Source organism: Alligator sinensis, unplaced genomic scaffold, assembly GCF_000455745.1.
Source record: "Alligator sinensis unplaced genomic scaffold, ASM45574v1 scaffold4_1, whole genome shotgun sequence".
Classification (NCBI taxonomy): domain Eukaryota; kingdom Metazoa; phylum Chordata; order Crocodylia; family Alligatoridae; genus Alligator; species Alligator sinensis.
Window position 1 is genome coordinate 3,371,723 of NW_005841887.1, and position 20,714 is coordinate 3,392,436.

At 42.7% G+C, this 20,714-nt stretch overlaps 1 protein-coding gene across 1 annotated transcript in view; it reads left to right on the top strand.

Moving 5' to 3' along the window:
* The window catches only part of PARP14 (poly(ADP-ribose) polymerase family member 14), a gene marked incomplete at its 5' end in the record, with an annotated part of 77,376 nt that overhangs the window by 36,869 nt on the left and 19,793 nt on the right, over positions 1-20,714 (top strand). The window contains 10 exons of the mRNA XM_006017906.3: positions 1,739-1,878; positions 2,460-2,499; positions 4,140-4,217; positions 5,928-6,125; positions 9,173-9,433; positions 10,829-11,065; positions 13,528-15,806; positions 17,685-17,921; positions 18,187-18,408; positions 20,146-20,239. Of these exons, the coding sequence (XP_006017968.2) occupies positions 1,739-1,878; positions 2,460-2,499; positions 4,140-4,217; positions 5,928-6,125; positions 9,173-9,433; positions 10,829-11,065; positions 13,528-15,806; positions 17,685-17,921; positions 18,187-18,408; positions 20,146-20,239 (3,786 nt within the window). The remainder of the gene's footprint in view (positions 1-1,738; positions 1,879-2,459; positions 2,500-4,139; positions 4,218-5,927; positions 6,126-9,172; positions 9,434-10,828; positions 11,066-13,527; positions 15,807-17,684; positions 17,922-18,186; positions 18,409-20,145; positions 20,240-20,714) is intronic.

Here is a 20,714-nt window from a genome sequence, read left to right on the forward strand (position 1 = left end):
GTTTACAAGCCTTGTTTTCATTTCCCGCACGCGCCCTGTTGAGTGACCCTGCAAATTTTTGGTACTTTTGCAGCATTGAATCTCACTGCAGAAGGGTGTTTATATTGCACTTCTTTTCTGACTAGGGGCCTTTCATACATCTCTACCGCAGTCCTATGAAATCTGTATATGTGACATTACTTTGAGTGAGACTTAATAACAAGTAAATATTAGATGGAGCCCGTGGTCTAAAAATGCTGTACGAAGAAGTTCTAATTTCATGGCATAATCAGGATTTGATAGGGGAGGTGGATTTAACCCCCTAATATGGCTAGGATGATATGGAGGTGTCAGTGCTTCATAGAAGGTCTCTATGATGGAGTGCCCTCCGAAGGACTGATCGTATCCACCTTATGTCCCAGTCCCAATTTTGGTAGTACCCAGATAAATGAAGTGTACAGGGGCCTCATGGCGCTGGGTTCTGCTGAAACACATTGCAATAGGTTACATTCCCAGGCTCCAGTGTTTCACGCTTTTACCTACTCCAGTGTTGGGACAGTAGCCAAGGTGAAGATAGTCTGATGTTGCTGGTCTCTTTCTGATATGAACAACAGCTTTTTATATTTTTCCTTGGTGCTTCCCAATTTCTACAGCTGCATAAGATGAAATATCCACCTAGAAGTTGCTGTTGAGTAACTCCTCACATGCATCTTCATCGACCCTTCAGAGCCCTGGAGCAGCCTCTAGCAGGGACTGCGTTGGGAGACGGAGGGGGGACCTAGTGGGCTGTATAAAGCAGGGGTGGGCAAAATGCTGCCCGTGGGGCTGGATGCAGCCTGCCAGGCCGTTCTCTCCGGCCTGCGGGGCCCCTAAAAAAAACAACTGATTAATATATATCTGCCCCTGGCTGCCTGGCACATGGCCCTCGATGGCTTGCCAAAACCCAGTAAGTGGGCCTCCACCCAAAATAATTGCCCGCCCCTGCTATAAAGGCACTGTAGATAACTCCAGATTAACAGTTTCTGGACCACCTATGAGCTCAGGGGACCAAACTCTCGTCCTGTTCCATTCAGCTCTTTATGTAGGGCTGGATTAGTATGTATTACATTTTTATAGCACCAACAGCAGCAGACTGCTAGGGCACTTGGGGAGGCTGCTTCGATGCACTGGAGTTCCCGCAGTCGCTGCGCTCCAGCAGCCTCCTGCGTCTCGTATCAGTGTCCCTGCGCTTAAAAATGGCAGCGGGGATGCTTGAACTAAAGCTCGTTCAAGTGCCCCCACTGCCATTTTTAAGCGCAGGGACGCTGATACAGGAGACGTGGCTGCGCTTTAATTAGAGCGGCTCTCGGAGCCTGTCTAATTAAAGCGTCACCCCTCCCACCCCCAGAGCACGTGTAAAAGTGCTCCTAGATGCCACCGAGATGTCAGGGGAAGGGACCTTGCCACCATCAGAGAGAGCATGATGATGAAGCTCTAACTAGACAGTATGCAAACAAGAAAGAGAAATGGGAGGTAAGGACCGGTACGATTGAATTCAATTTATGAATCCTTTTTTTTTTGTTTTGTTTTTTTTTAATTTGGATCTCTTTTTAAGGTTTGTTTCTTTTATTGTTGGCATTTTTTTTTTCATTGTGAAAATTTTGTGATTTCTTAAGTGTTCAGTGGGAAAAGGTATGTGGCCCGTTTGAGGCCGTGTAGACATGTAAACTAATGCCTGTTTTAACCATGACTATCATAGTTCTCCTTCTTTGTATTTTAGTGAGGCAGCGAGTCCTTAACCAAAAGAACCATGAAATCGAATGCGCAGAGACGGGGAAGTTGCAGCTGGTGGTCAGGCAGCTGGAAACAACGAGCACAACCCAGAACAAAGAGTCTCAGGAAGAGCCGATCCCGCAGCAGGTAAGTAGTTATGGCATGCCCTCTTCGCCCAGGCCAGAGTCCAGAGCTTTTGAAACGGTAGCAGGTGATGCTGTATTTACTCGAGTCCAAGATGACCCTGAATTTGTGATGATCCCCAATAATTAGAGCCTATACATGGAAAATGTATAAATGTGCTATAGTTTTCCATGTATAACATTTAATTATTGGAGGGCTGTCTTAAATTCATTCCTCTTGCTGCTGCAGTGGGGAAAGCAGTAGCAGGGAGGGCAAGCAGTGGAAGGCAGGAGATGAGGGGGCAGGCAGTGGGGCTTGACCCCTGCTGCTTGCCCCCCCACACCTTGCCCTCTGCTGCTTATCTGCCCCCGCAGCACTGTGGGGGACAGTTTGCAGGGTGAGGAGACACAAGAGGGTGGCAGGGTGGAAAAAGGAGGTGGAGAGAAGTTGAGGCTGCAGTGGGCAGGTGGGGAGGAGCTGAGGCCACAGGGGCAGAGAGCATTTTTCTGCCTTCTACCAGCTTATGCTTGTTAAATGAGGAAAATACCTCATCTTGGAATTGAGTAAATATGGTATTTTTAATGGGTTGATTGTTCTGGTTTCAGGAGCCAGAGCCGGAGCCAGCCAGCACATTCCAAGAGCCAGGTAATTTTTTGTTTGAAACCGTGAACCACATTAAATACATCAGATTTGTTTTTATAAAATAAAATCTAGGTGCTGGTTTGTGCATTAAAGCTGCTGTGCTATGTGAAGGGCTGAGCTATGGGTCTCAAAGATTACAACTCATAGCAAGCAAGATAAATTTCCCCACTGTCTCTCGGTTCTTGTCCCAGTCTAGCAGCTATTAAGTTGATGAGAAAATTGGAAATGTGAAAGAGCCTTGTGTAGAGACCTATTTTTCACACCTGGGTTTGGATTCTGGTAGCATAGGGTTATCCAGAACAGCAGTCAACTTAAGTGAGGAATATTCTGGATCTGACTGCTGAGTAGTTATTTCATGTTGCAAGCTGCTGTCCGGGTGCAACATCTCTGGGTCTGGCTATTTTCATTCATAGATTTCATAGACATGAGGGCTGGAAGGGACCTCGGAAGATCATCGAGTCCAGCCCCGTGCCGGAGGGGCAGGAAGTCAGTTGGGGTCATAGGATCTCAGCAAGATAAACATCCAAATTTCTCTTGAAGGCGTTCAAAGTGGGTATTCAAGGCAACACTTCAGAGATACTCAAGCTAGCTTTGTCTGTGCTAGTTCTGGAACTGGAAGCAGCAGACCTGTGTTAGTGTAGCACTGTGTCCAGACTACTTTAAGGAAGACTTAAGAATCTGAGGCCAGTGCATCATTAATATGGCTATGCTGCTGGCTCCAGATATAGCACAGCCAGAGCTAATGCATCTCGGCACAACATGCAGTGCTTTGCATCAACATATCCATTAAATCCTTGTCCAGAAAAGGACTGAAGTCCCCACCACATTTTCCTTAATCATTATTGAACTCCAGAAAACTCATGCTTAATTGATAACACAAATTGCTTTAATCAAACCTGGTAATTGAGTGAAAAAAACATTATTTTTTTTTGCTATGACTCTTGGTACAGGGCTTTTAGTTCAAACAAAACTAAGGTTCTCCTTTCCTATTAGTTGACCATGGCCTAGCACTGCATTATCCTGCTTGAGAACTCCTTATTTGTGCAATAAATGCTCTTCACGTGAGAAAATAGGTGGTTAGACCAGCGCAGTCTGACAGCCTTAGTCGTTGACTTTGTCTTAAATTACTATTACAAGTATTCTTGCTGCAGTACCAGTTGAAGTTCTTGGGCAGAATCAGGACCACACTGTACTAAGCATTAATCAAGCACATTAGGGGCATAAGCCTCAAAGTTGCTTCTCACCGGAGGAAGCTTGTCTCTGAGATCTGTTGTTCAACAGTTTCTTTTCTAGAAGCAAGTGTTCACTTCAAAGTGCCGTAATGCATTGGGAAGGCTGATCCATGTTTCAGGAAAAATTACAGATGGACACATTCTAATGGTTTTCTGTGTTCTAGCTTATTTTTAATATAATGCCTCTTAATCTTTAAGCTTGTTCAACATGTTTGAATGATACCATGCCTGGGTTGAAATAAATACATACTACAAAGTATGATTTTTTTTTTTTTTTTTAAAGGTACGTGTTGTCAAAGGTAACACAATTAAGCTAGATGAATTTGTAGCTGTAAAAACAGAGGGGTTTTTTTTACCTGCAGTAAGCAACAATATTTTGTGTTTTTTGTTTTGGTTTTTTTTTCCTTCCAGTTCATGAATCCGAAGCATTTGTTCCAGCCCCTAGTGCTGATGGGAATTGTGTGTGTGTAGAGCAAGAGCAAAAGCCAGGTATATTTTCAACTTGTTAACTGCAGGCAGTCTCAAATTCAACAAGCCTATATGCTAGCCTACCTTTTTGCAGTTAAGCTTTCTGTATTGCTACCTGTATTACAGGTGATCTAGTAGGTTGGCTATTGATAAAAGAAGCAAGAAATGGATCTACAACATGACCATGTATTAGTTGTACCCCAAAACACAAAAATAGACTCATCCTAAAGTCTATCCGGCTATGAATGACAATACAACATGGATTCTTACCTATATCAACTGGAGATTCTCAAGAAGGGCGTAGAGGATGGCATGAAGAATGGTAGCAAGTCTTCTCTTATATGCCAAGTTCTTCAAATTCCTCTCAAATCTATACCCTATATTTATAGACAGCTCGTTTTGATAATCTAATAAATATTCTCTGGTTGGCTTTATTGATAGTTTCCATTTTGCTGAAACTTTTGGACCTGAACTGAATCGGGCCAGTTGTTTTATGGACTAGGAAGGTGTCAATTAGTAGGGATTTGCATCCTTGTGAAAGTTCCAGTTCTGGAAGGGAGGGTTAGGCAACTTATTTGTCCTAATAACATGTATCACATCTATCCAAAGAACCTTGCCTGCCTACAACTTCCCAACAAACATGAACACACATCTCTTCTTACAAAACTGTATTTGGCACATGTGGGTACAGTAACCACTACTGTTAATATTTTTAAGCTAGAGCTATGCTATACTATATTTTGAATATCTGTTTTAAGGCGTTCTTCTATAATGTCACTATCCAGGCCTTGTGCTTTGTTTCATTTGGTTTATTGGTTTATCTGGATGTGTTGATTGTTTCCTTTACTCTGCTGACCAGGCTAGTTGTACTATCTATAAAGGGTGCACTTTGCAGTCACTTGGAAACAGGCTCTGGGGCCTTCGTTTTAGGCAGATTTCTGCAGCTTGAGCTTGGCTCTTTGTAAATGGCCAAGTTTGGCAACACTGCACAAATACCCCTTAGTGCTACTGCCTAGGCAGCACTACCAGTGTTAGTAATATTGTAGGGGTGTACTTGGTAGCCGTGTTGGTCTGAGACAAAAAGACATACAAAACACTGGAACTCTTGGTTCCAAAATGATACCTTTTTATTAGACCAACTGGAAAATGGCAAGAAAATGTATTCATTTTCAGGACTCCATCCTGTGCCACTCAAAATTGGGCTAGATGTCACAGTGATAAAACCCAATTAACTGCCAGCAACCCATCTGCCTGAGAGGTCCCACCAGTGTGCCCACTGTTGGAACTGTGCTGGCGATTAATGATGGGAAACAAAAGGGCAAATGAAATCAAAGCCCGACCAGTGGTTCCCCTTTGTCAAGGCTGAGTCAAACTGACTAGGCCTTGTGAAAAGTCCCTGCCTCTGAGTCCCAGTTATGTAGAGAAACCGAGACCTTGTTTCTAGTACTATTGTTCCCAAATCTTCCCATGCCAGTACAATTGAATTTTCTTATCTTTTTAAAAAAAAACAAACCCAAAACCCCCCCCAAAAAACTCTATTAAACAAAACTGAGATGTCATTTTAGGAACAAATCTCTATTCCTTATTTTTCCTCTCCCCTTGTTTTTGATCTGGTGAACTTAGTATAAACTCCTTAGAAGGAGAGGGGAGAACCTGATTCTGGTTATTTAAATTTTTTATCAGACTTCCCATCTTTGATTTTTTTTTTTTTTTTTTTTTTTTTTTTCTCAGATCCTTCAGGGAAATTTGGAGGAGAGACGACGCCCTCTAAGGAATTCACTGTGGTCGTCACAACTGCCACTGGGGAGGACATTGAAGATGATCTCTTGGAAATGTACTTTGAAAATAAAAAGCGGTCAGGTGGAGGACCCATCAAGTCCTATGTCAGAGACGATCAACACATTTTCATCACCTTTGAAAAGGAAGAAGGTACAATATTGTGGTGGTTCCCAAAAGTAGGCCACTGTTGATGCAAAGCTCACCATACCCTGGAAATCCCATGCTGTTTATGTAGGACTAGGTGTGGTCAGAGTACTGTTTCCCACCCCCAGACCCATACACACTGTGTGCATCACCCACGGTGCTGCACTGGAAATATTGCAGGTTTCACACCAGCTCTGAATATAGTAGCACAAGTGGGGAATGCTGGGATAAATTGCTATATCCATGCTTACAAAGATCTAGCGCAGGGTATCTATTATAGAAGGAGCATAGTGGAGCAACAGGCTTTATTCCAGTTCAGTACCTGGGATCGGGGGCTGCATTGTGCTTTGGCTGCAGATTGGGTGCAAATTTTACCCCATGCTTTTTACCCTGCCCAGATTCCATTTTTCCGGAAGCTGGGAAAGGGAGTAAATCCCTTGGTTTTGCAGAAAAGAGAAACGCTAATGCTATTTTTCAAAATTCTTGTTGCACCAAGTCTATCATGGCACTGTGGGCAGGATAAGCTTTGCCAGGTGCCTAAGAAAATGCTTTGCTAAAAGTTCTGGATATGGGTGGCCATATTTCCAGTTAGGGTGGTGTAGGGTGCCAGGGTCAACAAAAAATGGAAAAAGGCTATTCCTGGACTGAGATGGCTTCCTTGTTGGATTAGATTAGAGTTTGGTTTATACTGAGATATTGGCTGTAGAACTATTTAGCTGAGAATAAAGAACCTCAACCAAATTTGGAAGAAAGGAGTACAAGCAAAACTACCCTCAGGCTAAGTTATCTTTAATTAAGTTCCATTTGAGAGGACACTTCACGATTATCCTCAGTGCCGAGGTCTTACACCTGAAAACCCAGAACATTTAAGACACCTAGCTTCTGAGAGTAGCCAGAAACTCCCGAATCATAGTTTGACCCTCCTGTGTGAGAGAAGGGGTTGAGGGCAGAGGGGCTGATTTAAGATGAAGTATACAAATCTTTGTGGCCGGCATCTGTGGCACGACTGTTCTGCAGAATCGCTGAACTGTATTCAGAAGCCAAGGTTTATTGAGACTTGCAGACCATCAGTGGAAAAGAAAACCCAGGCTTCAGGTTACTCACCTGCAAAATAAAAACCACCATTTTGATTGAAGTCTCACTTTTTCTCATTTTGTTAGGGTAGTATTCAAGAGCACCTCCAGATTTTTCTTCTTGGCTTTTAGTCAAAGTGAGAAGTAGAGATTATTCTGCTGTCCTCTTCTGACCATGTAGCTTCCAGCTGCTTAAGTTTGACTGAGCTCGCTAATGTTCAGCTTCATGAAGCTCCACGCAGCCTGGTGTACTTCCCTTCCTCCAGTGTCAATGCCACTGGAGGAAATTAGGAAAGCAACAGAGAAGACCAGAAAACTTAAACCAAGAGACAAGAAGAGAACTGATCAGGGAAGCAGGTCAAGATGAAAGAGTGCTGTTAGGGGTGAGCATAGCTCCATGTGGCATAAGACGAAGGCTCTCAGGAATAACTTCATTAGATAAGATTTGCTTGACTGTGTGGGCAGGCCAGATTTGAGTGCACCCGACCTTGAAAGCTAAGCAGTCTATGGTCTGAGTGTTTGAAAACCCAGGTGCTATAGCTATAAGCCAGGCAACTGTGTTCACCAAATGTTTGGTCACTGTTTATTAAAAGTCATATCAGCAGCAACAATAGATCTGACCTTATCATTGTACTGAACTGACAGGCAAGACGAAAGGAAAGAGTTTGCTTGACTGTTTCAGTAGCATTTTCATGGGGAACTATTTAGCTAGTTAAAAATGAATTTTAAGTGACTTCAGGTCTTACACAGGCCCCTAACTTTATTTGTAGCTTCATGGTTACACTTTTCTTTTGGCTAAAGTGTTTTTTCCTGCTATGTTACCTTAGTCAGCCTGTTTCTCTTGCTTGCTATTCAGTGGAAATGGTGTAGTTTTACTCTATACAAAGTGCTGTCAAATGCATAACATGAATGGACAGAAATAATGTGTTTTTCCAGTCTTGCTGATAGTGATTTTTAGATGTTAATTTTATAATAGTGGAAAGAAATGTTTCTGGCAGCAATGTGATATTTGAGCTTAGAGCTCAGGTCCAACAAAGCACTCTGAGAAGCTAAAGCATTTCAAAGTTAGGTACCCATTTCCCATTCGTATCCATGGGATATGAACACCTACTTCACTGATCCTTCTGTGAGAATCCTAGCCTTAATAACTAGTTTAAGTTTAATGGGACTATATTTGCCTACGTGCCTTGCTGAATGGTTTCCTAAATAAAAATATATTTAATATATTTTGGTAGAAATTTAAACTAATTGATTAGTCCTTGCTGATCTTTCATTCACATACTTCTCAAGAGCACTGTATTAGGGTCTAGACAGACCATTTGTTGTATACTGAGATAGTCAGCCTTTATACCAGGTGTTTGGGGGTGTGAGGAGGGGGGAGAGTGAACATGATACTGGCCTAACTGCTCAATTTTTGTCTCAAATTACCTCTGAAAGAATCTGAGATTAAAACTACACCTGGTCTAAGTTGTATTGATGTAGGTGTTGTTTGCATGTCGCTTATCCAGGGTAGTAATGTGTTCATAGCAAACAGGCTATTATCAGCTGTCCTACCACCTAGTTGCAAAGATGTGTAATAGCTTCTAGCCTTGTCCAGCTATCCCTCTCTACTGTATATTCTTACATACAGCATGTACCTTTTCCCGCAAAATAAGCCCCTCAAAATTGGGGTGTGTGTATTAAGTGGGGATGCTGACTTTCTCCCCTTGACCCTTGAGGACTAATTGGCACTAGTAATGTAGCTGGTAACATATGCTGCTGCAGGTTCAAGTTATTCTGGATAACAGAATCATTTTTAACCTAATTCCTACTTCTGGCATTTATAATATGTTTCCATTTCTTCCATAACAAAAGAAAGTACGAATCAACTTAGACCTTAAAAATATATTGGGGCTTACTTAACATTAATACCTGTAGTTACTTAGAACTAGTTATATAATGGTGATCTCTATGTGTGTGTGTGTATTTCTGGGGAACTAGATGCTCAAGCCATCTTGCGACGAAAGAATCACTCGGTAAAGAAAATTGCGCTTTATGTGAAACCAGCCCAAGTGGAGGATATTCAAAAAGTCCTGTCTTCATCCTTGGTTGTGCTAAAAAACGTACAGGAGACTACAAAAGAATGTGTGTTAACTCTACTGGTGGAGAATATCAGTGGCTTATCAGTAGATGATGACGACTTCAGTGTGGAAATAATACCTGAAATAAATGCTGCTGTAATCACATTTATCAAGACTATTGGTAAGGAGGAATGTATGCCATGTATCTCTTTCATCTGAGATGTTAAAGGGGGATCATTCAACTAATGTGCCAGCTTAGCTAGAAAATGAGAGGGTGATGTTATGTCAAAGGTTTCAGATGTAGCCTGATCTCTCCTCATTGCAAATCAGGGTAACTCCACTAAAGTCAGTGAAGCTACACTAGGTCAGTCTGAGGGAGAAAGGAGTTGGACCCAGTGTATATATAGTGACCATAGCTGGGACAATAACCATCTCTAAATTTTATAGACTCGGCTACAGAAGTGCTGGGCAGTTGGCAGTGAACTATTGCAAGTGATGCATATGTTTTACACTTGGTAAATTAAAATTATGGGCCATTATTTTGTGGTGTATACTGCACCAAATATAATTTCCCAAGGGCTACATCCTTTTTTTTTTCCCCCCACTTAAGTCGATGGTAGCTTTGCATCTGGCCTCTAATGGCACAGTATTTGTCCCTAAACAAATAAAATGTTTGCTAGAAGGTAGTAACTTCAAATCTATATAGCACCCCAATAGTTTGACTATATAGCAGGCAAGCTACACTATGCATTTTGTTTTTCTTTAAGCCCATTTTGTAGTTTGTTCTCATTTACACGTGTCCTTCATCAGTATAGTATAATAATGTACATTATAACTATTCTGGATGACCAGCTGTCTCTCATTCCACTTCAGTGAGAAGTGTGAATTTATTCTGAGGAAAAGCTGTGATTATTATTAACAAATTAGACGCAGTGGCATGGGAAACCATGACCGTTGTCAGCAAATAGCTTTGAGAGGGAGCATGATCTGTAGGTCTTAGTGTCCAGGTAAAAGTCCAGAATGGCTCCAGTTCTTTATTCCTGGCTCTGACAACAATTCTTCCTTTAGTCCTGGGTAGGTATTGTCACACATTTGTGACACTGCAGTATTTGCCACACAAGTAAAATCTGCTCGCCTCCCTCATTACCATGAAAGCTAATGGTATTTTACTTGTTTGATGGAGGGAGACTTATTCTAGGCAAGTGGAAAACATTGTATTTTCCAAATCCAGTGTAGGTTGGAATAACTTTGCTTCCAGTCTGGTTTAATCCTAGAAGCCAAACAGACTTGGGTAGCTCTTGTTAAGAGGTTACCCTGAAATCCCCAGTGTCATAGGCACAAAGCAAGCTATTGTGGTTGAACACTGGGTGTGTACGAGGGCACACGAACTGAATGAGCACAAACCCTTTATTTGGCCCTGTTGATGCTGCTGAAGTGACAGACTGGAATAATAATATAAAAAAAAAAAGGCATGTAATGCAACATTTTGGTCCGTCTCTGCTGCATAGCATTTGTGTTGGTTTTCTGATCCCTGAAAAACAAGTTCTCCAGATAATCATTCATGTTTTGTTTCTAGATATTGAGAAATTTGTTGAAACATTCAATGAGAACCACAGGGCAAAGCAGCAAAAAATTAAAGCAGGTCATCTGGAGGAGACCAACATGATTAAGATTGAAAATTTACCACCTAACATATCGTCTGATTATATAAGTATTTATTTTGAAAATAAGAAAAATGGAGGTGCACAAGTGTCTGATGTTCAACAACTCCCCGAAGATAATGCAGCTCTCGTCACCTTCCGTGACGTCGAGGGTAATGTACAAACGTGTAACATTTTGTTTCATCTCAAGGTGTAAAGAGCAACATGCAAACAGGATAGGTACTTAAGAATGACAACTTTACTCCGTGAAAAGGGTTAACCATTCTGGTTTGGCAGCAGACTGGCTGGGAGCTGGATGTATATAATATGTAGGCTCTTGCTTCATTCCACCTACAATAGATAATTAGCCTGCGTTCCTTGCTGTGTAGCATCTGAGTTCCCCACAATTATGAGGATGAGAGGAGGAAGAGATAGTGTAATGCTTTTTTGTCTAGCTTTGGTATTGGACTCCATATAAAATATATTAGCTACATAGTTTTATGCCAAATGAGGATCTTGTCTCCCTCCTAAAGGAAAGACTAGCAAGATTTGGCTCTAAGAAGTTAAAAAAAAAAAAAAATTGAACAACATCTGTTTGAAACACTCAATTTCTGTGTTAAAATTCCATGTGAAACATTGCATTGTAATTGTGCAGGTCCACCTAAAATCTCATTCCCATAAATCAATTTTTGCTTGAAAAAGCTGAATACAATGCGTCACGTCTGACATGTCTGTCATTTTAAGGGACTTATGTCAGTTGAACCTGTTGTAAATAGAATCAGTAATTGGCCAGAAGTTCATAGAATCATAGAAGTAGGGTCAGAAGGGACCTTGTAGATCTTCAGGTCCGACCCCCTGCCTGGGCAGGAGGAACACTGGGCTCAAATGACCCCAGCCAGGTAGGCATCGAGCCGCTTCTAAAAGCCCCCCAGGGTAGGAGCCAGCACCACTTCCCTTGGAAGTTGGTTCCAGATCCTAGCCGCCCTGACTGTGAAGTAGTTCTTATGGGTGTCTAATCTAAACCTACTCTCCAACAACTTGTGGCCATTATTCCTTGTTATCCCGGGGGGTGCTAGGGGAAACAAGGTCTCCCCCAAACCCTTCTGGTCCCCCCCCTAGTGAGTTTATAGATGGTCACAAGCCCCCACCTCAGCCTTCTCTTGTGAAGGCTGAACAGGTTCAGGTCCCATAGCCTCTCATTGTAGGGTCTGCCCTGCTGTCCCTGGATCATGCGGGTGGCCCTCCTCTGGACCCTCTCAATGCTGTCCACATCCCGCTTGAAGTGGGGTGCCCAGAACTGGACACAGTACTCCAGCTGCGGCCTGACCAGTGTCGCGTAGAGGGGGAGGATCACCTCCTTGGCACTACTTGAGATGCACCTGTGGATGCACGATAAGGTCCGGTTAGCCCTGCCAATGGTGACCTCGCATTGTTGGCCCGTGTTCATCTTGGAGCCAATGATGAATCCAAGATCCCTTTCTGCCTCTGTGCTCTCAAGAAGGGAGTTTCCCATCTTATAAGTGTGCTGCTGGTTACTACTAAGTTGACACCACAATATGCATGAAAAGGCAGAAAGAACCCGACAGTAGAATTTCTTCTACTTTTCTGAAAGAAATGACACGCTAAATTTGCTTACTTCAAGAATAAGTATTTATTACTGTTCTTAATTCAGGCTAGCATCCTGGCTTGTTAAGCAGTGGACATATTTAAAGCACTGTAGGAATTAATGGCTCACTCTCAAAATTCAAGGATGTAGCAAGTAGGGTTGCATTGGGCTGGCCTGGGTCTAGCACTGTTCAGTCCTTTCATTGATGTCTTGTATAATGGAAGTGGTAAGTGCATTTATTAAATTTAGATATAGGTTGCAAGCACTTTGCAGGGCAGGATTAGAATCCAAAATTATCTTGAGAAATGGGGAAAATGGCTTGGAAGAGGTGAATTTCCACAAGGACAAATGCAGTGTACAGCTGCAAAATGCAACATGAGAACACCTGGCTAGAAAGAAGCTCTCTACAGAAAGATCTAGGGGTCAGAGAAGATCTAACTGAACATGAATCAACAGGGTTATATGGTTGTGGGGAAAAAGCCAACACCTCAGTGTGATGTCTAAATATATCTAGAAGCCATGACCTATGAGGAAAAGTTGAAAGACCTGAGTTTTTGTCTAGAGAAGAGAAGACTGAAGGGAGATGTCACCCTACTTGGGGTCAGGACACGTAATGGGCTTAAATTGTCACAAGAGAGATTTAGGTTGGGCATCAGGATGAATGCATCAGGTAAGCTCTTGAATCTATATTGCTGAAGGCTGTTTGTTTTAAGAGCAAGTTAGACATATGACAGAAACGGCTTCCGAAGAGTTGATCCTGCCTTGGGGCAGGTGGATGAACTAGATGAACTCTTGAGGTCTCTCCTTCCCTGGCTTTTATGATTTTGCAATGTATGAAGTCCTCCAGGGTACATAGAAAAAAAGGTAGCATTTCAGTGATGCAAAAGTGCTTGACAGACAGACGGGCAGATACTCCTATCATATAAACAGAAATGCAGTAATTCAAGGGTTCAGATTTAAAAAAAAAAAAAAAAAAAAAAGCGAGAAGTCTGTAAACTTAAATGGATACAATTAATTTTTTCTTTTTAGGTGTAAACACTGTCTTAAGAAAGCAGCATTCACTCAACCAAGTTCCAATTTCAGTATATCCTTACCACAGCTCACTGGGCACAGCTCTATATGGAAAGGAAGGGCCACGAATAAAAAAACCAGAACCAATCAAAATGTCTCTGAACCCTCATATCTGGAAGTTTTTGCAGGGGGATCAGAAGCTAATCCAAAAAATAAATCACAATATGGCAGATTGCAACTGTGACATAACATGGCCACCACCCAATTGTGGAAATCCCCAAATTGTGCTGTCTTTCTCCAATGCTTTGTCCAGCCACAAAAGATTAATGGCTCAGGTGATCAAGACATGGAATAAAGACGTTTCTGCAAAGTTTTCAAGTAGCATATCGGAGTACAAGACTGCTGAATATAAAATAAGTTCAGAGGTGTGGGAAGCCATTAGAAACAGTGCGAAGAGGGATCAGGTCTTGATCATACCTGACATTTCCAAGGAGATGGTTGTCTTAGTAGGTGGCAAAGAGATTATGAAAGACGTAGAGCCAGAAATGAGCTTGCTCATAGAAAAGGCCACTAAAAAGATAGAAAGAGAAAAGAATGTTACTGAAGAAAAGGTGTCCGTTGCCCCAGGAGAGTATGCAGTTTTAAACACTTCTAGACTTGAAGATGTTTATAAGGAGTATCCATCCATGAAGATAACTTATGATCCTTCATCAAAGAAGCTGAGCCTGTTTGGTGTGGCTGAAGATGTTTATAAAATCAAAGGTGAAATACTGGAAAAGGTGCACGGCCTGGAAAAGAAAGCAATCCCTATGCATCCGTACATTTGCCAGTTCCTACAGCACGTAGATAATGAAGCGGTCTCACAGAGCTTATTTGTGTCAAATCAAATTAGTGCCTTTTATGAGCTTGGTGATGAAGTCCTAATGCTGATAGGAGCATCTCCTGAAGCACTGCAAAAAGCAGAAGAAGTAATGGTGAGGGATTTGACCTATAAATGCATTGAGCTGGAGGATCAGTCAGTCCTCAGAAAGCGAGAATGGCAGGACCTCACCAACCATTTGTACAGAGCACACAACTGTTCGAAGGAAAGCCTAATAATTGATGAGATGGAGGATCGGATCGTTATTGCTGGTTATTTTAGAGTGGTTGGAGAAGCCTATCAGCAACTGAATGATTTTTTAGATAGAAATATCCAACTACAAAAGATCATCAATGCGAAGTGTGTGGCAGTTGTAATGTTTTTAAAGGAACGGAAGTCCAGTGTTTGCCTGGAGTTAGAAAAAAAACACGTGAAAATTGAATTTGGCACGCAGGCTTCACGCAAGAGCATTTCCCTGAGTGGATCGAAAGTGGAGGTGCTGAAAGCAGCGACGATGCTCGAACAAATTCTGTCTACGCTGCATTCGAAAAACGTATTAATCAATAAACCAGGGGCCAGGCAGTTTTTCAAAGACTTTGAATCCTTATATAGTAGTGGGGTGGAACAAAAATTTAAGTGTCTGATCAGGCTTCAAGAAGAGGGAGAAGAATGTGAAAAAGATGACAAAGTTAGTAACATTCATAAGCAATCAAGTGGGACCTGTTGGACCAAATCCCTGCTAAATGGGGTGCTGGTGGCAGTTTATAGAGGTGACTTGTGCAGTCATCCCGTCGACGTTATAGTGAATGCATCAAACGAAGACTTAAAGCACATTGGTGGCCTTGCCGGGGCGCTTTTAGCAGCTGCAGGCCCAGACCTCCAGACAGAATGTGACCGCTTTGTGAGACAGCACGGGCGTTTGCAACCTGGGCGTGCAGTTATTACAAAACCTGGGAAACTCCCTTGCAAACAGGTGGTGCACGCTGTTGGTCCCAGGTGGAAGCAGAATGAAGCAGAAATGTGTGTGCAGCTTTTAAAAAAAGCAGTTAAGGAAAGTCTAAAACTCGCTGAAACGTACAATCATCGTTCCATTGCACTCCCTGCAATAAGCTCGGGGCTCTTTGAATTCCCGTTAAAGTTGTGCGCGCTTTCAATCGCAACATCCATTAAGGAAGCCTTGGAAGATTCCACAGGCGACAGCTGTTTGAAAGAGATTCATCTTGTGGACACTGATGAGAAGACCGTCAAGGCTCTCATTGATGCTTTGGAAGAAGTGTCAGGAGAGATGTCGTCCCCATCCTATTCATCAGCTGAGCCTGCAGCAGATTCCCAGCCCTCAAAAGCTAGAAACACTCAAGACAGAGAGGATCGCCAGATGGTAACTACAGCTGAAGGTCTGAACATCAGGCTGTTGACAGGAGGCATTGAAGATGCAACAGTAAGTGTTTTAATTTATCAGCTGTTTATCTAGCATGGTTCAAGGTTTTTTGTTTTCAGATGTAAAAATAATAAAAAGACACATTATTTCATTTTTAATTATAAATAATATGTCTACGTTATGATTTATAACTGCCTGAGTCACTGTTTTACATGTTAAAATAGATGGATTTAGTCTTTAGTCAAACTGCATTTAGTCTTTGTGCTGTTCTTTCATATATAGACATGGGCAGACGCATGATGGATAGAACTGATTTATCTCGCTTTTGGAGAGATTTGGGTTAAGCCCTTCTTTGTTCCATTGCTTGATGTGGCTTTATCTGTGTTCAACAATTTCCTCTGTGTAATAAACTAAAACCAATGGTTAAAACAGCAGTACTGCAGCTCTTAAGTTAGCTGTTGTCCTCCTCTGTTCTCACTGTCTCTTGTAAGACTACCTACCTCTTATTCTTTAGAGGCAGGGTCTATACAGACCTGTTGGCCGGTGAAAGGAGACTTTTTAAATGTGATATACAATAGTCCTTGTACAGGAGATGAGATGTTGTCATGACTCGTGCTGACCCTAGGTGAGCTAGAAGGAACCCTTTGTATTTCCCTCTCCTCCATTTTTTCAGTTTAATGCCTCTCCTTCACTTTTTTTTTTTCTTTCCTCTCCTTAACTCTTCCTCCACTTCCGTTTCCTTTCTCCTCGTCTTTCCCCCTATCTGCATTCATGCAGTAGCTCCCTTTTCATAATGCAGGCTGAAAGTCACTGCTGCCTTATGTCAGTTCTGCTGATGAGAGAGAAGTCTGGACAAGAAAACTGGAGGTGAACTATCTCTTCCAGGAGCATCTTGTCCAGGGATTTTTCAAATGGACGTGGGAAGAATGGGGTAGGAACACAGGCTTCAGACCGTTCCATGGTCACATTTAAACTGCTCCGTATAGATGGACAAATTTCACTCTGTTGCACACACCTCAGACTTTTGTGAGGCTGGAAGGTGTCATGACCCAAAAGGCATGATTGTGTGTGCGCTTCGGCACCAGAATTATCCCCGCCAAGTTGCAGAGCATTGCACGGGAGTGTTTCCTGTTGTAGAGGAAAACCCCGGTGCAGGGACGAGTTTCCCGCCTTTTCTGCAGCTTCTTTTGCAGAGTGCATTGCTCATGTTGCAAGAGGAATGCACGGTGCAAAAGAGTTCCCACCACCGGTATGCAAATTTGTTCCCCGTGATTGGCTAGTGTTAAATTATTCACACGTGGCGGCTAGCGATTGGCCTGTTAGCCGTATAAGAGGCTTGAGCAGTTTCCGCCCAAGCCGAAGAGGACTCCATATCCATCTCGTGGGGACTCTGGGTACACGGCAGGGTAATAGAAACCCTGTGTGAGATCCAGAGGAGCTTGGCGGCCTGATCCACCGCCCACCTCTTCCCGTCTTCGAGCGCGACTTTTATAAGATGTACCTACGATTTCTATTTTGGTGGCTCGTTCACCCAGAGCATCCGGAGCTCTGCACCGTGGAGCCTAGCAAACTCCACGAGACCGTCTGTGTTGTCTGTCTGTAACTGCAACTTAATCAAGTTTTCCAGCCTACACCACTGCCATCTCGGTGTAAGTAAACAATCTTTAAAACTACCGCTACGCGTCTGTGCCTAATTCCAGCTCGACGGCCTTCCCTCTCTGCCCCGGCGTGCCCGGGCTGCTGGCCACAGCCCGCGTGCAGCGCGAAAAAGGGCTCGGGGCGCTCCCGGCCCGCACAGAAGGTAGCTGAGCATTTGCTTTGTTCCACGCTGATACTTTCTAACTCACTTTTGCGTTGTTTATTAAACCAGCAAATGTAGTTTGCACTGGCCATTTTGAGTGTAAATGTTATAAAATGTTTTTTGTTTGTCTGTTTAAGACGGATGTCATCGTGAGCAGCGTTGCCCAAGATCTAATGCTTGATAAAGGTCCGCTGTCAAAAGTCTTGCTGAGCAAAGCAGGCCCAGTGCTCCAGACAGACTTAAATGAAGAAGCCCAAGGAAAAGTAGCTACTGGAGGGACTGTGTTCCAAACAAAGGGATACAACCTAGGCTGCAATTTTGTGCTTCATGCCATTATTCCTGCATGGGATAATGGGCAAGGATCTGCACAGAAGGTAAAAAGCCTTTTTCTTTTCCTAAATTCTCATTAGATTGACCAGGCTTCCCAGTTGGCCTTAATATAGTTTTAAAGCAAAATCTCTTCTGAAGCCAGTAAACTTAAGGGTTTAACTTAAGGGTTTAACTTAAGTTTTTAAATGTCAGTGATCTCCTCTCATCTCGATAAATAGATCCTGAATTAAGATATTTCCAGTAGCAAACAATGCCCCAAAGAAACGACACAACTGTGCATGCTAAAATGAATGCTGTTCTGCTTCACAGACCCTAGGGGACATCATTGAAAAATGTCTGCAGATCGTGGAGGAACAGTCTTTAAAGTCAATCACATTCCCTGCAATTGGGACGGGGAATTTAGGATTTCCGAAAACAACTGTTGCTAAACTAATGTTTGAGCAGGTGTTCCAGTTCAGCAGTAAGATGAATTTAAAATCTCTTCAGGAAGTTCACTTTCTGATCCACCCAAAGGATACAGATAATTTTCAGGTAAGTTGCTGTAAATTACTGTCTTACTATGACACACTGTTTCTGTTATCAATTGGCTGAAAGAATAGGGCCAGGTTAAAAATGAGCTTGTCCTATTTCTTTAAGTGTCTTCACTTTTGGTAAAGTTTTCATCCTCTCTCTAAGCTGCCCCAAAAATGTTTAGCTCTTCCTGCAGTCTTGGTAGCATTTGTATAGCCTACTGGTAATAGCAGCAAAATAAAAGGCAAACCAGGCACAGACTGTTTTACCAGTCGGAGTTGTATTATAGGGGTAGAAATACTGGTTGCCCATCCGCTTTTGAACTTTTGCATTGTTACCATAGCTGAGCTGCACTGGTGTCAGATGAATATTGGGGAAAACGTTTCCATAGACGAGGGGTGTCAAACTCGCCTAGGGCTGTGGGCTAGATCCAGACCACGGCAGTCCTGAAGGACTGGATCCAGTCCAGTGCAGAGCGGTGGTAGCTGTGGCCACTGTAGCAGCAGTAGTAGTAAGGGGGTCTGGCAGCAGTAGGTCTGGGGAAGGGGGCAGATACGCTATTTTGGGAGGTGATCCCTACCACTTTACTGATAGAAATGCCATTGGGCACCATATGTCATGCAAAACTCTCCTCCGATCCTTTCAGAAATGGTTAGCTGCCTCTTCTGCAAAATTCTACACGTGTCCCACCCCTCCTCCCCCATTTGCTGGCATGGACACAAATTAAAGTGTAAAGATAAACCTCTGAATCCATGTGAACCTGGCACAGGTAGAGCTCGTCTGTGGGGAAAATTTACCAGCCTAATTATGCTGGTGTTACTCGCTGTGTGCACTTTTTTTATCCTTGAATAGAGCAGCATTTGTTCAAATAAGCTAATGTAACTCTGCATGCAGAAATGTACTGGTGTAGCTATGCTGGTGCCATTTACAGAAACCACCTGATGGCATTCTCTTTTCCCTTCTTCATTTTGGGAGCATCTTCACTTCTGGGCTTAGCTGAGGATTGATAACCCGAGTTGAGTTAAGTTTGCTTTTCCTCTAGCTAAACTGTCTCATAGTGAAGTATGTCTGAGCATTACTTGATCAATTGTACAGGTAAGGGGTCAGCAAACTACAGCCCACAGAAGCATTGCATCCAGACTGCAGACATGAGGCTTTAGTATCGTTTTGCAACAGGGACTTTAGCTGTGGATGCCTTCCCCTGTGCTGCCAAGGGGGATGAGCACCAGCTGCTGGTACCCGCCTCTGACCCAGGATGGGTCATTGCAGTCTGCAGCTGGAAAAAAGTTGCCTACTTATACTGTACGCAACTGATAAGCTGTGCTTACTTAAACTCTAGATAATATCTCCCAACCGACCAACCAGCCTAAACTAAAAGTTTACTGAGTTTTAAGAGATTTCGTGTGTAAAGAAGAGTTGGGTTGGAGGAAACACTTGAGTGGCAAACTGAATGAACTCGGTAGTATAAAGAAGCCCTCTACCTGCACAACCTTTTGAACACTAGGTTTATATTGTCCTGCCTCAAGGTGTTTAATTTGAGCCCAAGAGAGAAACAGTTTCATAAGCCTTTGTGCTTTGTTACCATTCAAAATGTGCCAAAACTTCCATTTCAGTGGGCCATATACAGTTCATCACTATGTTGGACTGTATAGTCTAAACAAATAATTACAATTTTTATTTTACAAGCTTGTCCTGCTGAGAAAACCCTAATGACTACTGGGTTATTATGGCTCGCTCTTTCTCTCTCTCTCTCTCTAGACATTTTCAAATGAATTGGAAAACTGCACAAGTGGAAATACTGCCAGTCCCAAGGGGCACAAATCTGTACCAAGGAGTGGTAAGCAACAGCCAGGTAAGCTGTTTTGTTAATGTTACTCTGCTTTACACTTTTGTAAGTATACTAGAAATGGATAAAAGAATCGGAAGGAATTTTTTTCAAACTGGTGTTTTGGTACTGGTTTGGTGAAGAGATGGGTTTGCATTCAAAGTAAGCCAATAATGATTCTAATGATAACGACCCAGAACAGAAGACTTAATTTCCAGCAAGTGAGAAGCAAGGGGTTTTTTGATAATATCTTTAGTTGGACCAGTTCTGTAGTTGAGAGAGCCTGAGAGACAAGCATTTTAGATGCAGAGTGATCTTTCTCAGGTCTGGGAATGGAGCAGCTACAGTCGAAGCTGAATATTGGATAAAACATATTTTTGCTTTTTCGAACAAGAGTATTCAGCCCTTCTAATAATGGGTATGTTCACAATAAGAATTCATACCTATGCTTTCCCACCAACACTACTATTTCCCCCCCCCCCCCCCCAACACCCCCCACAAC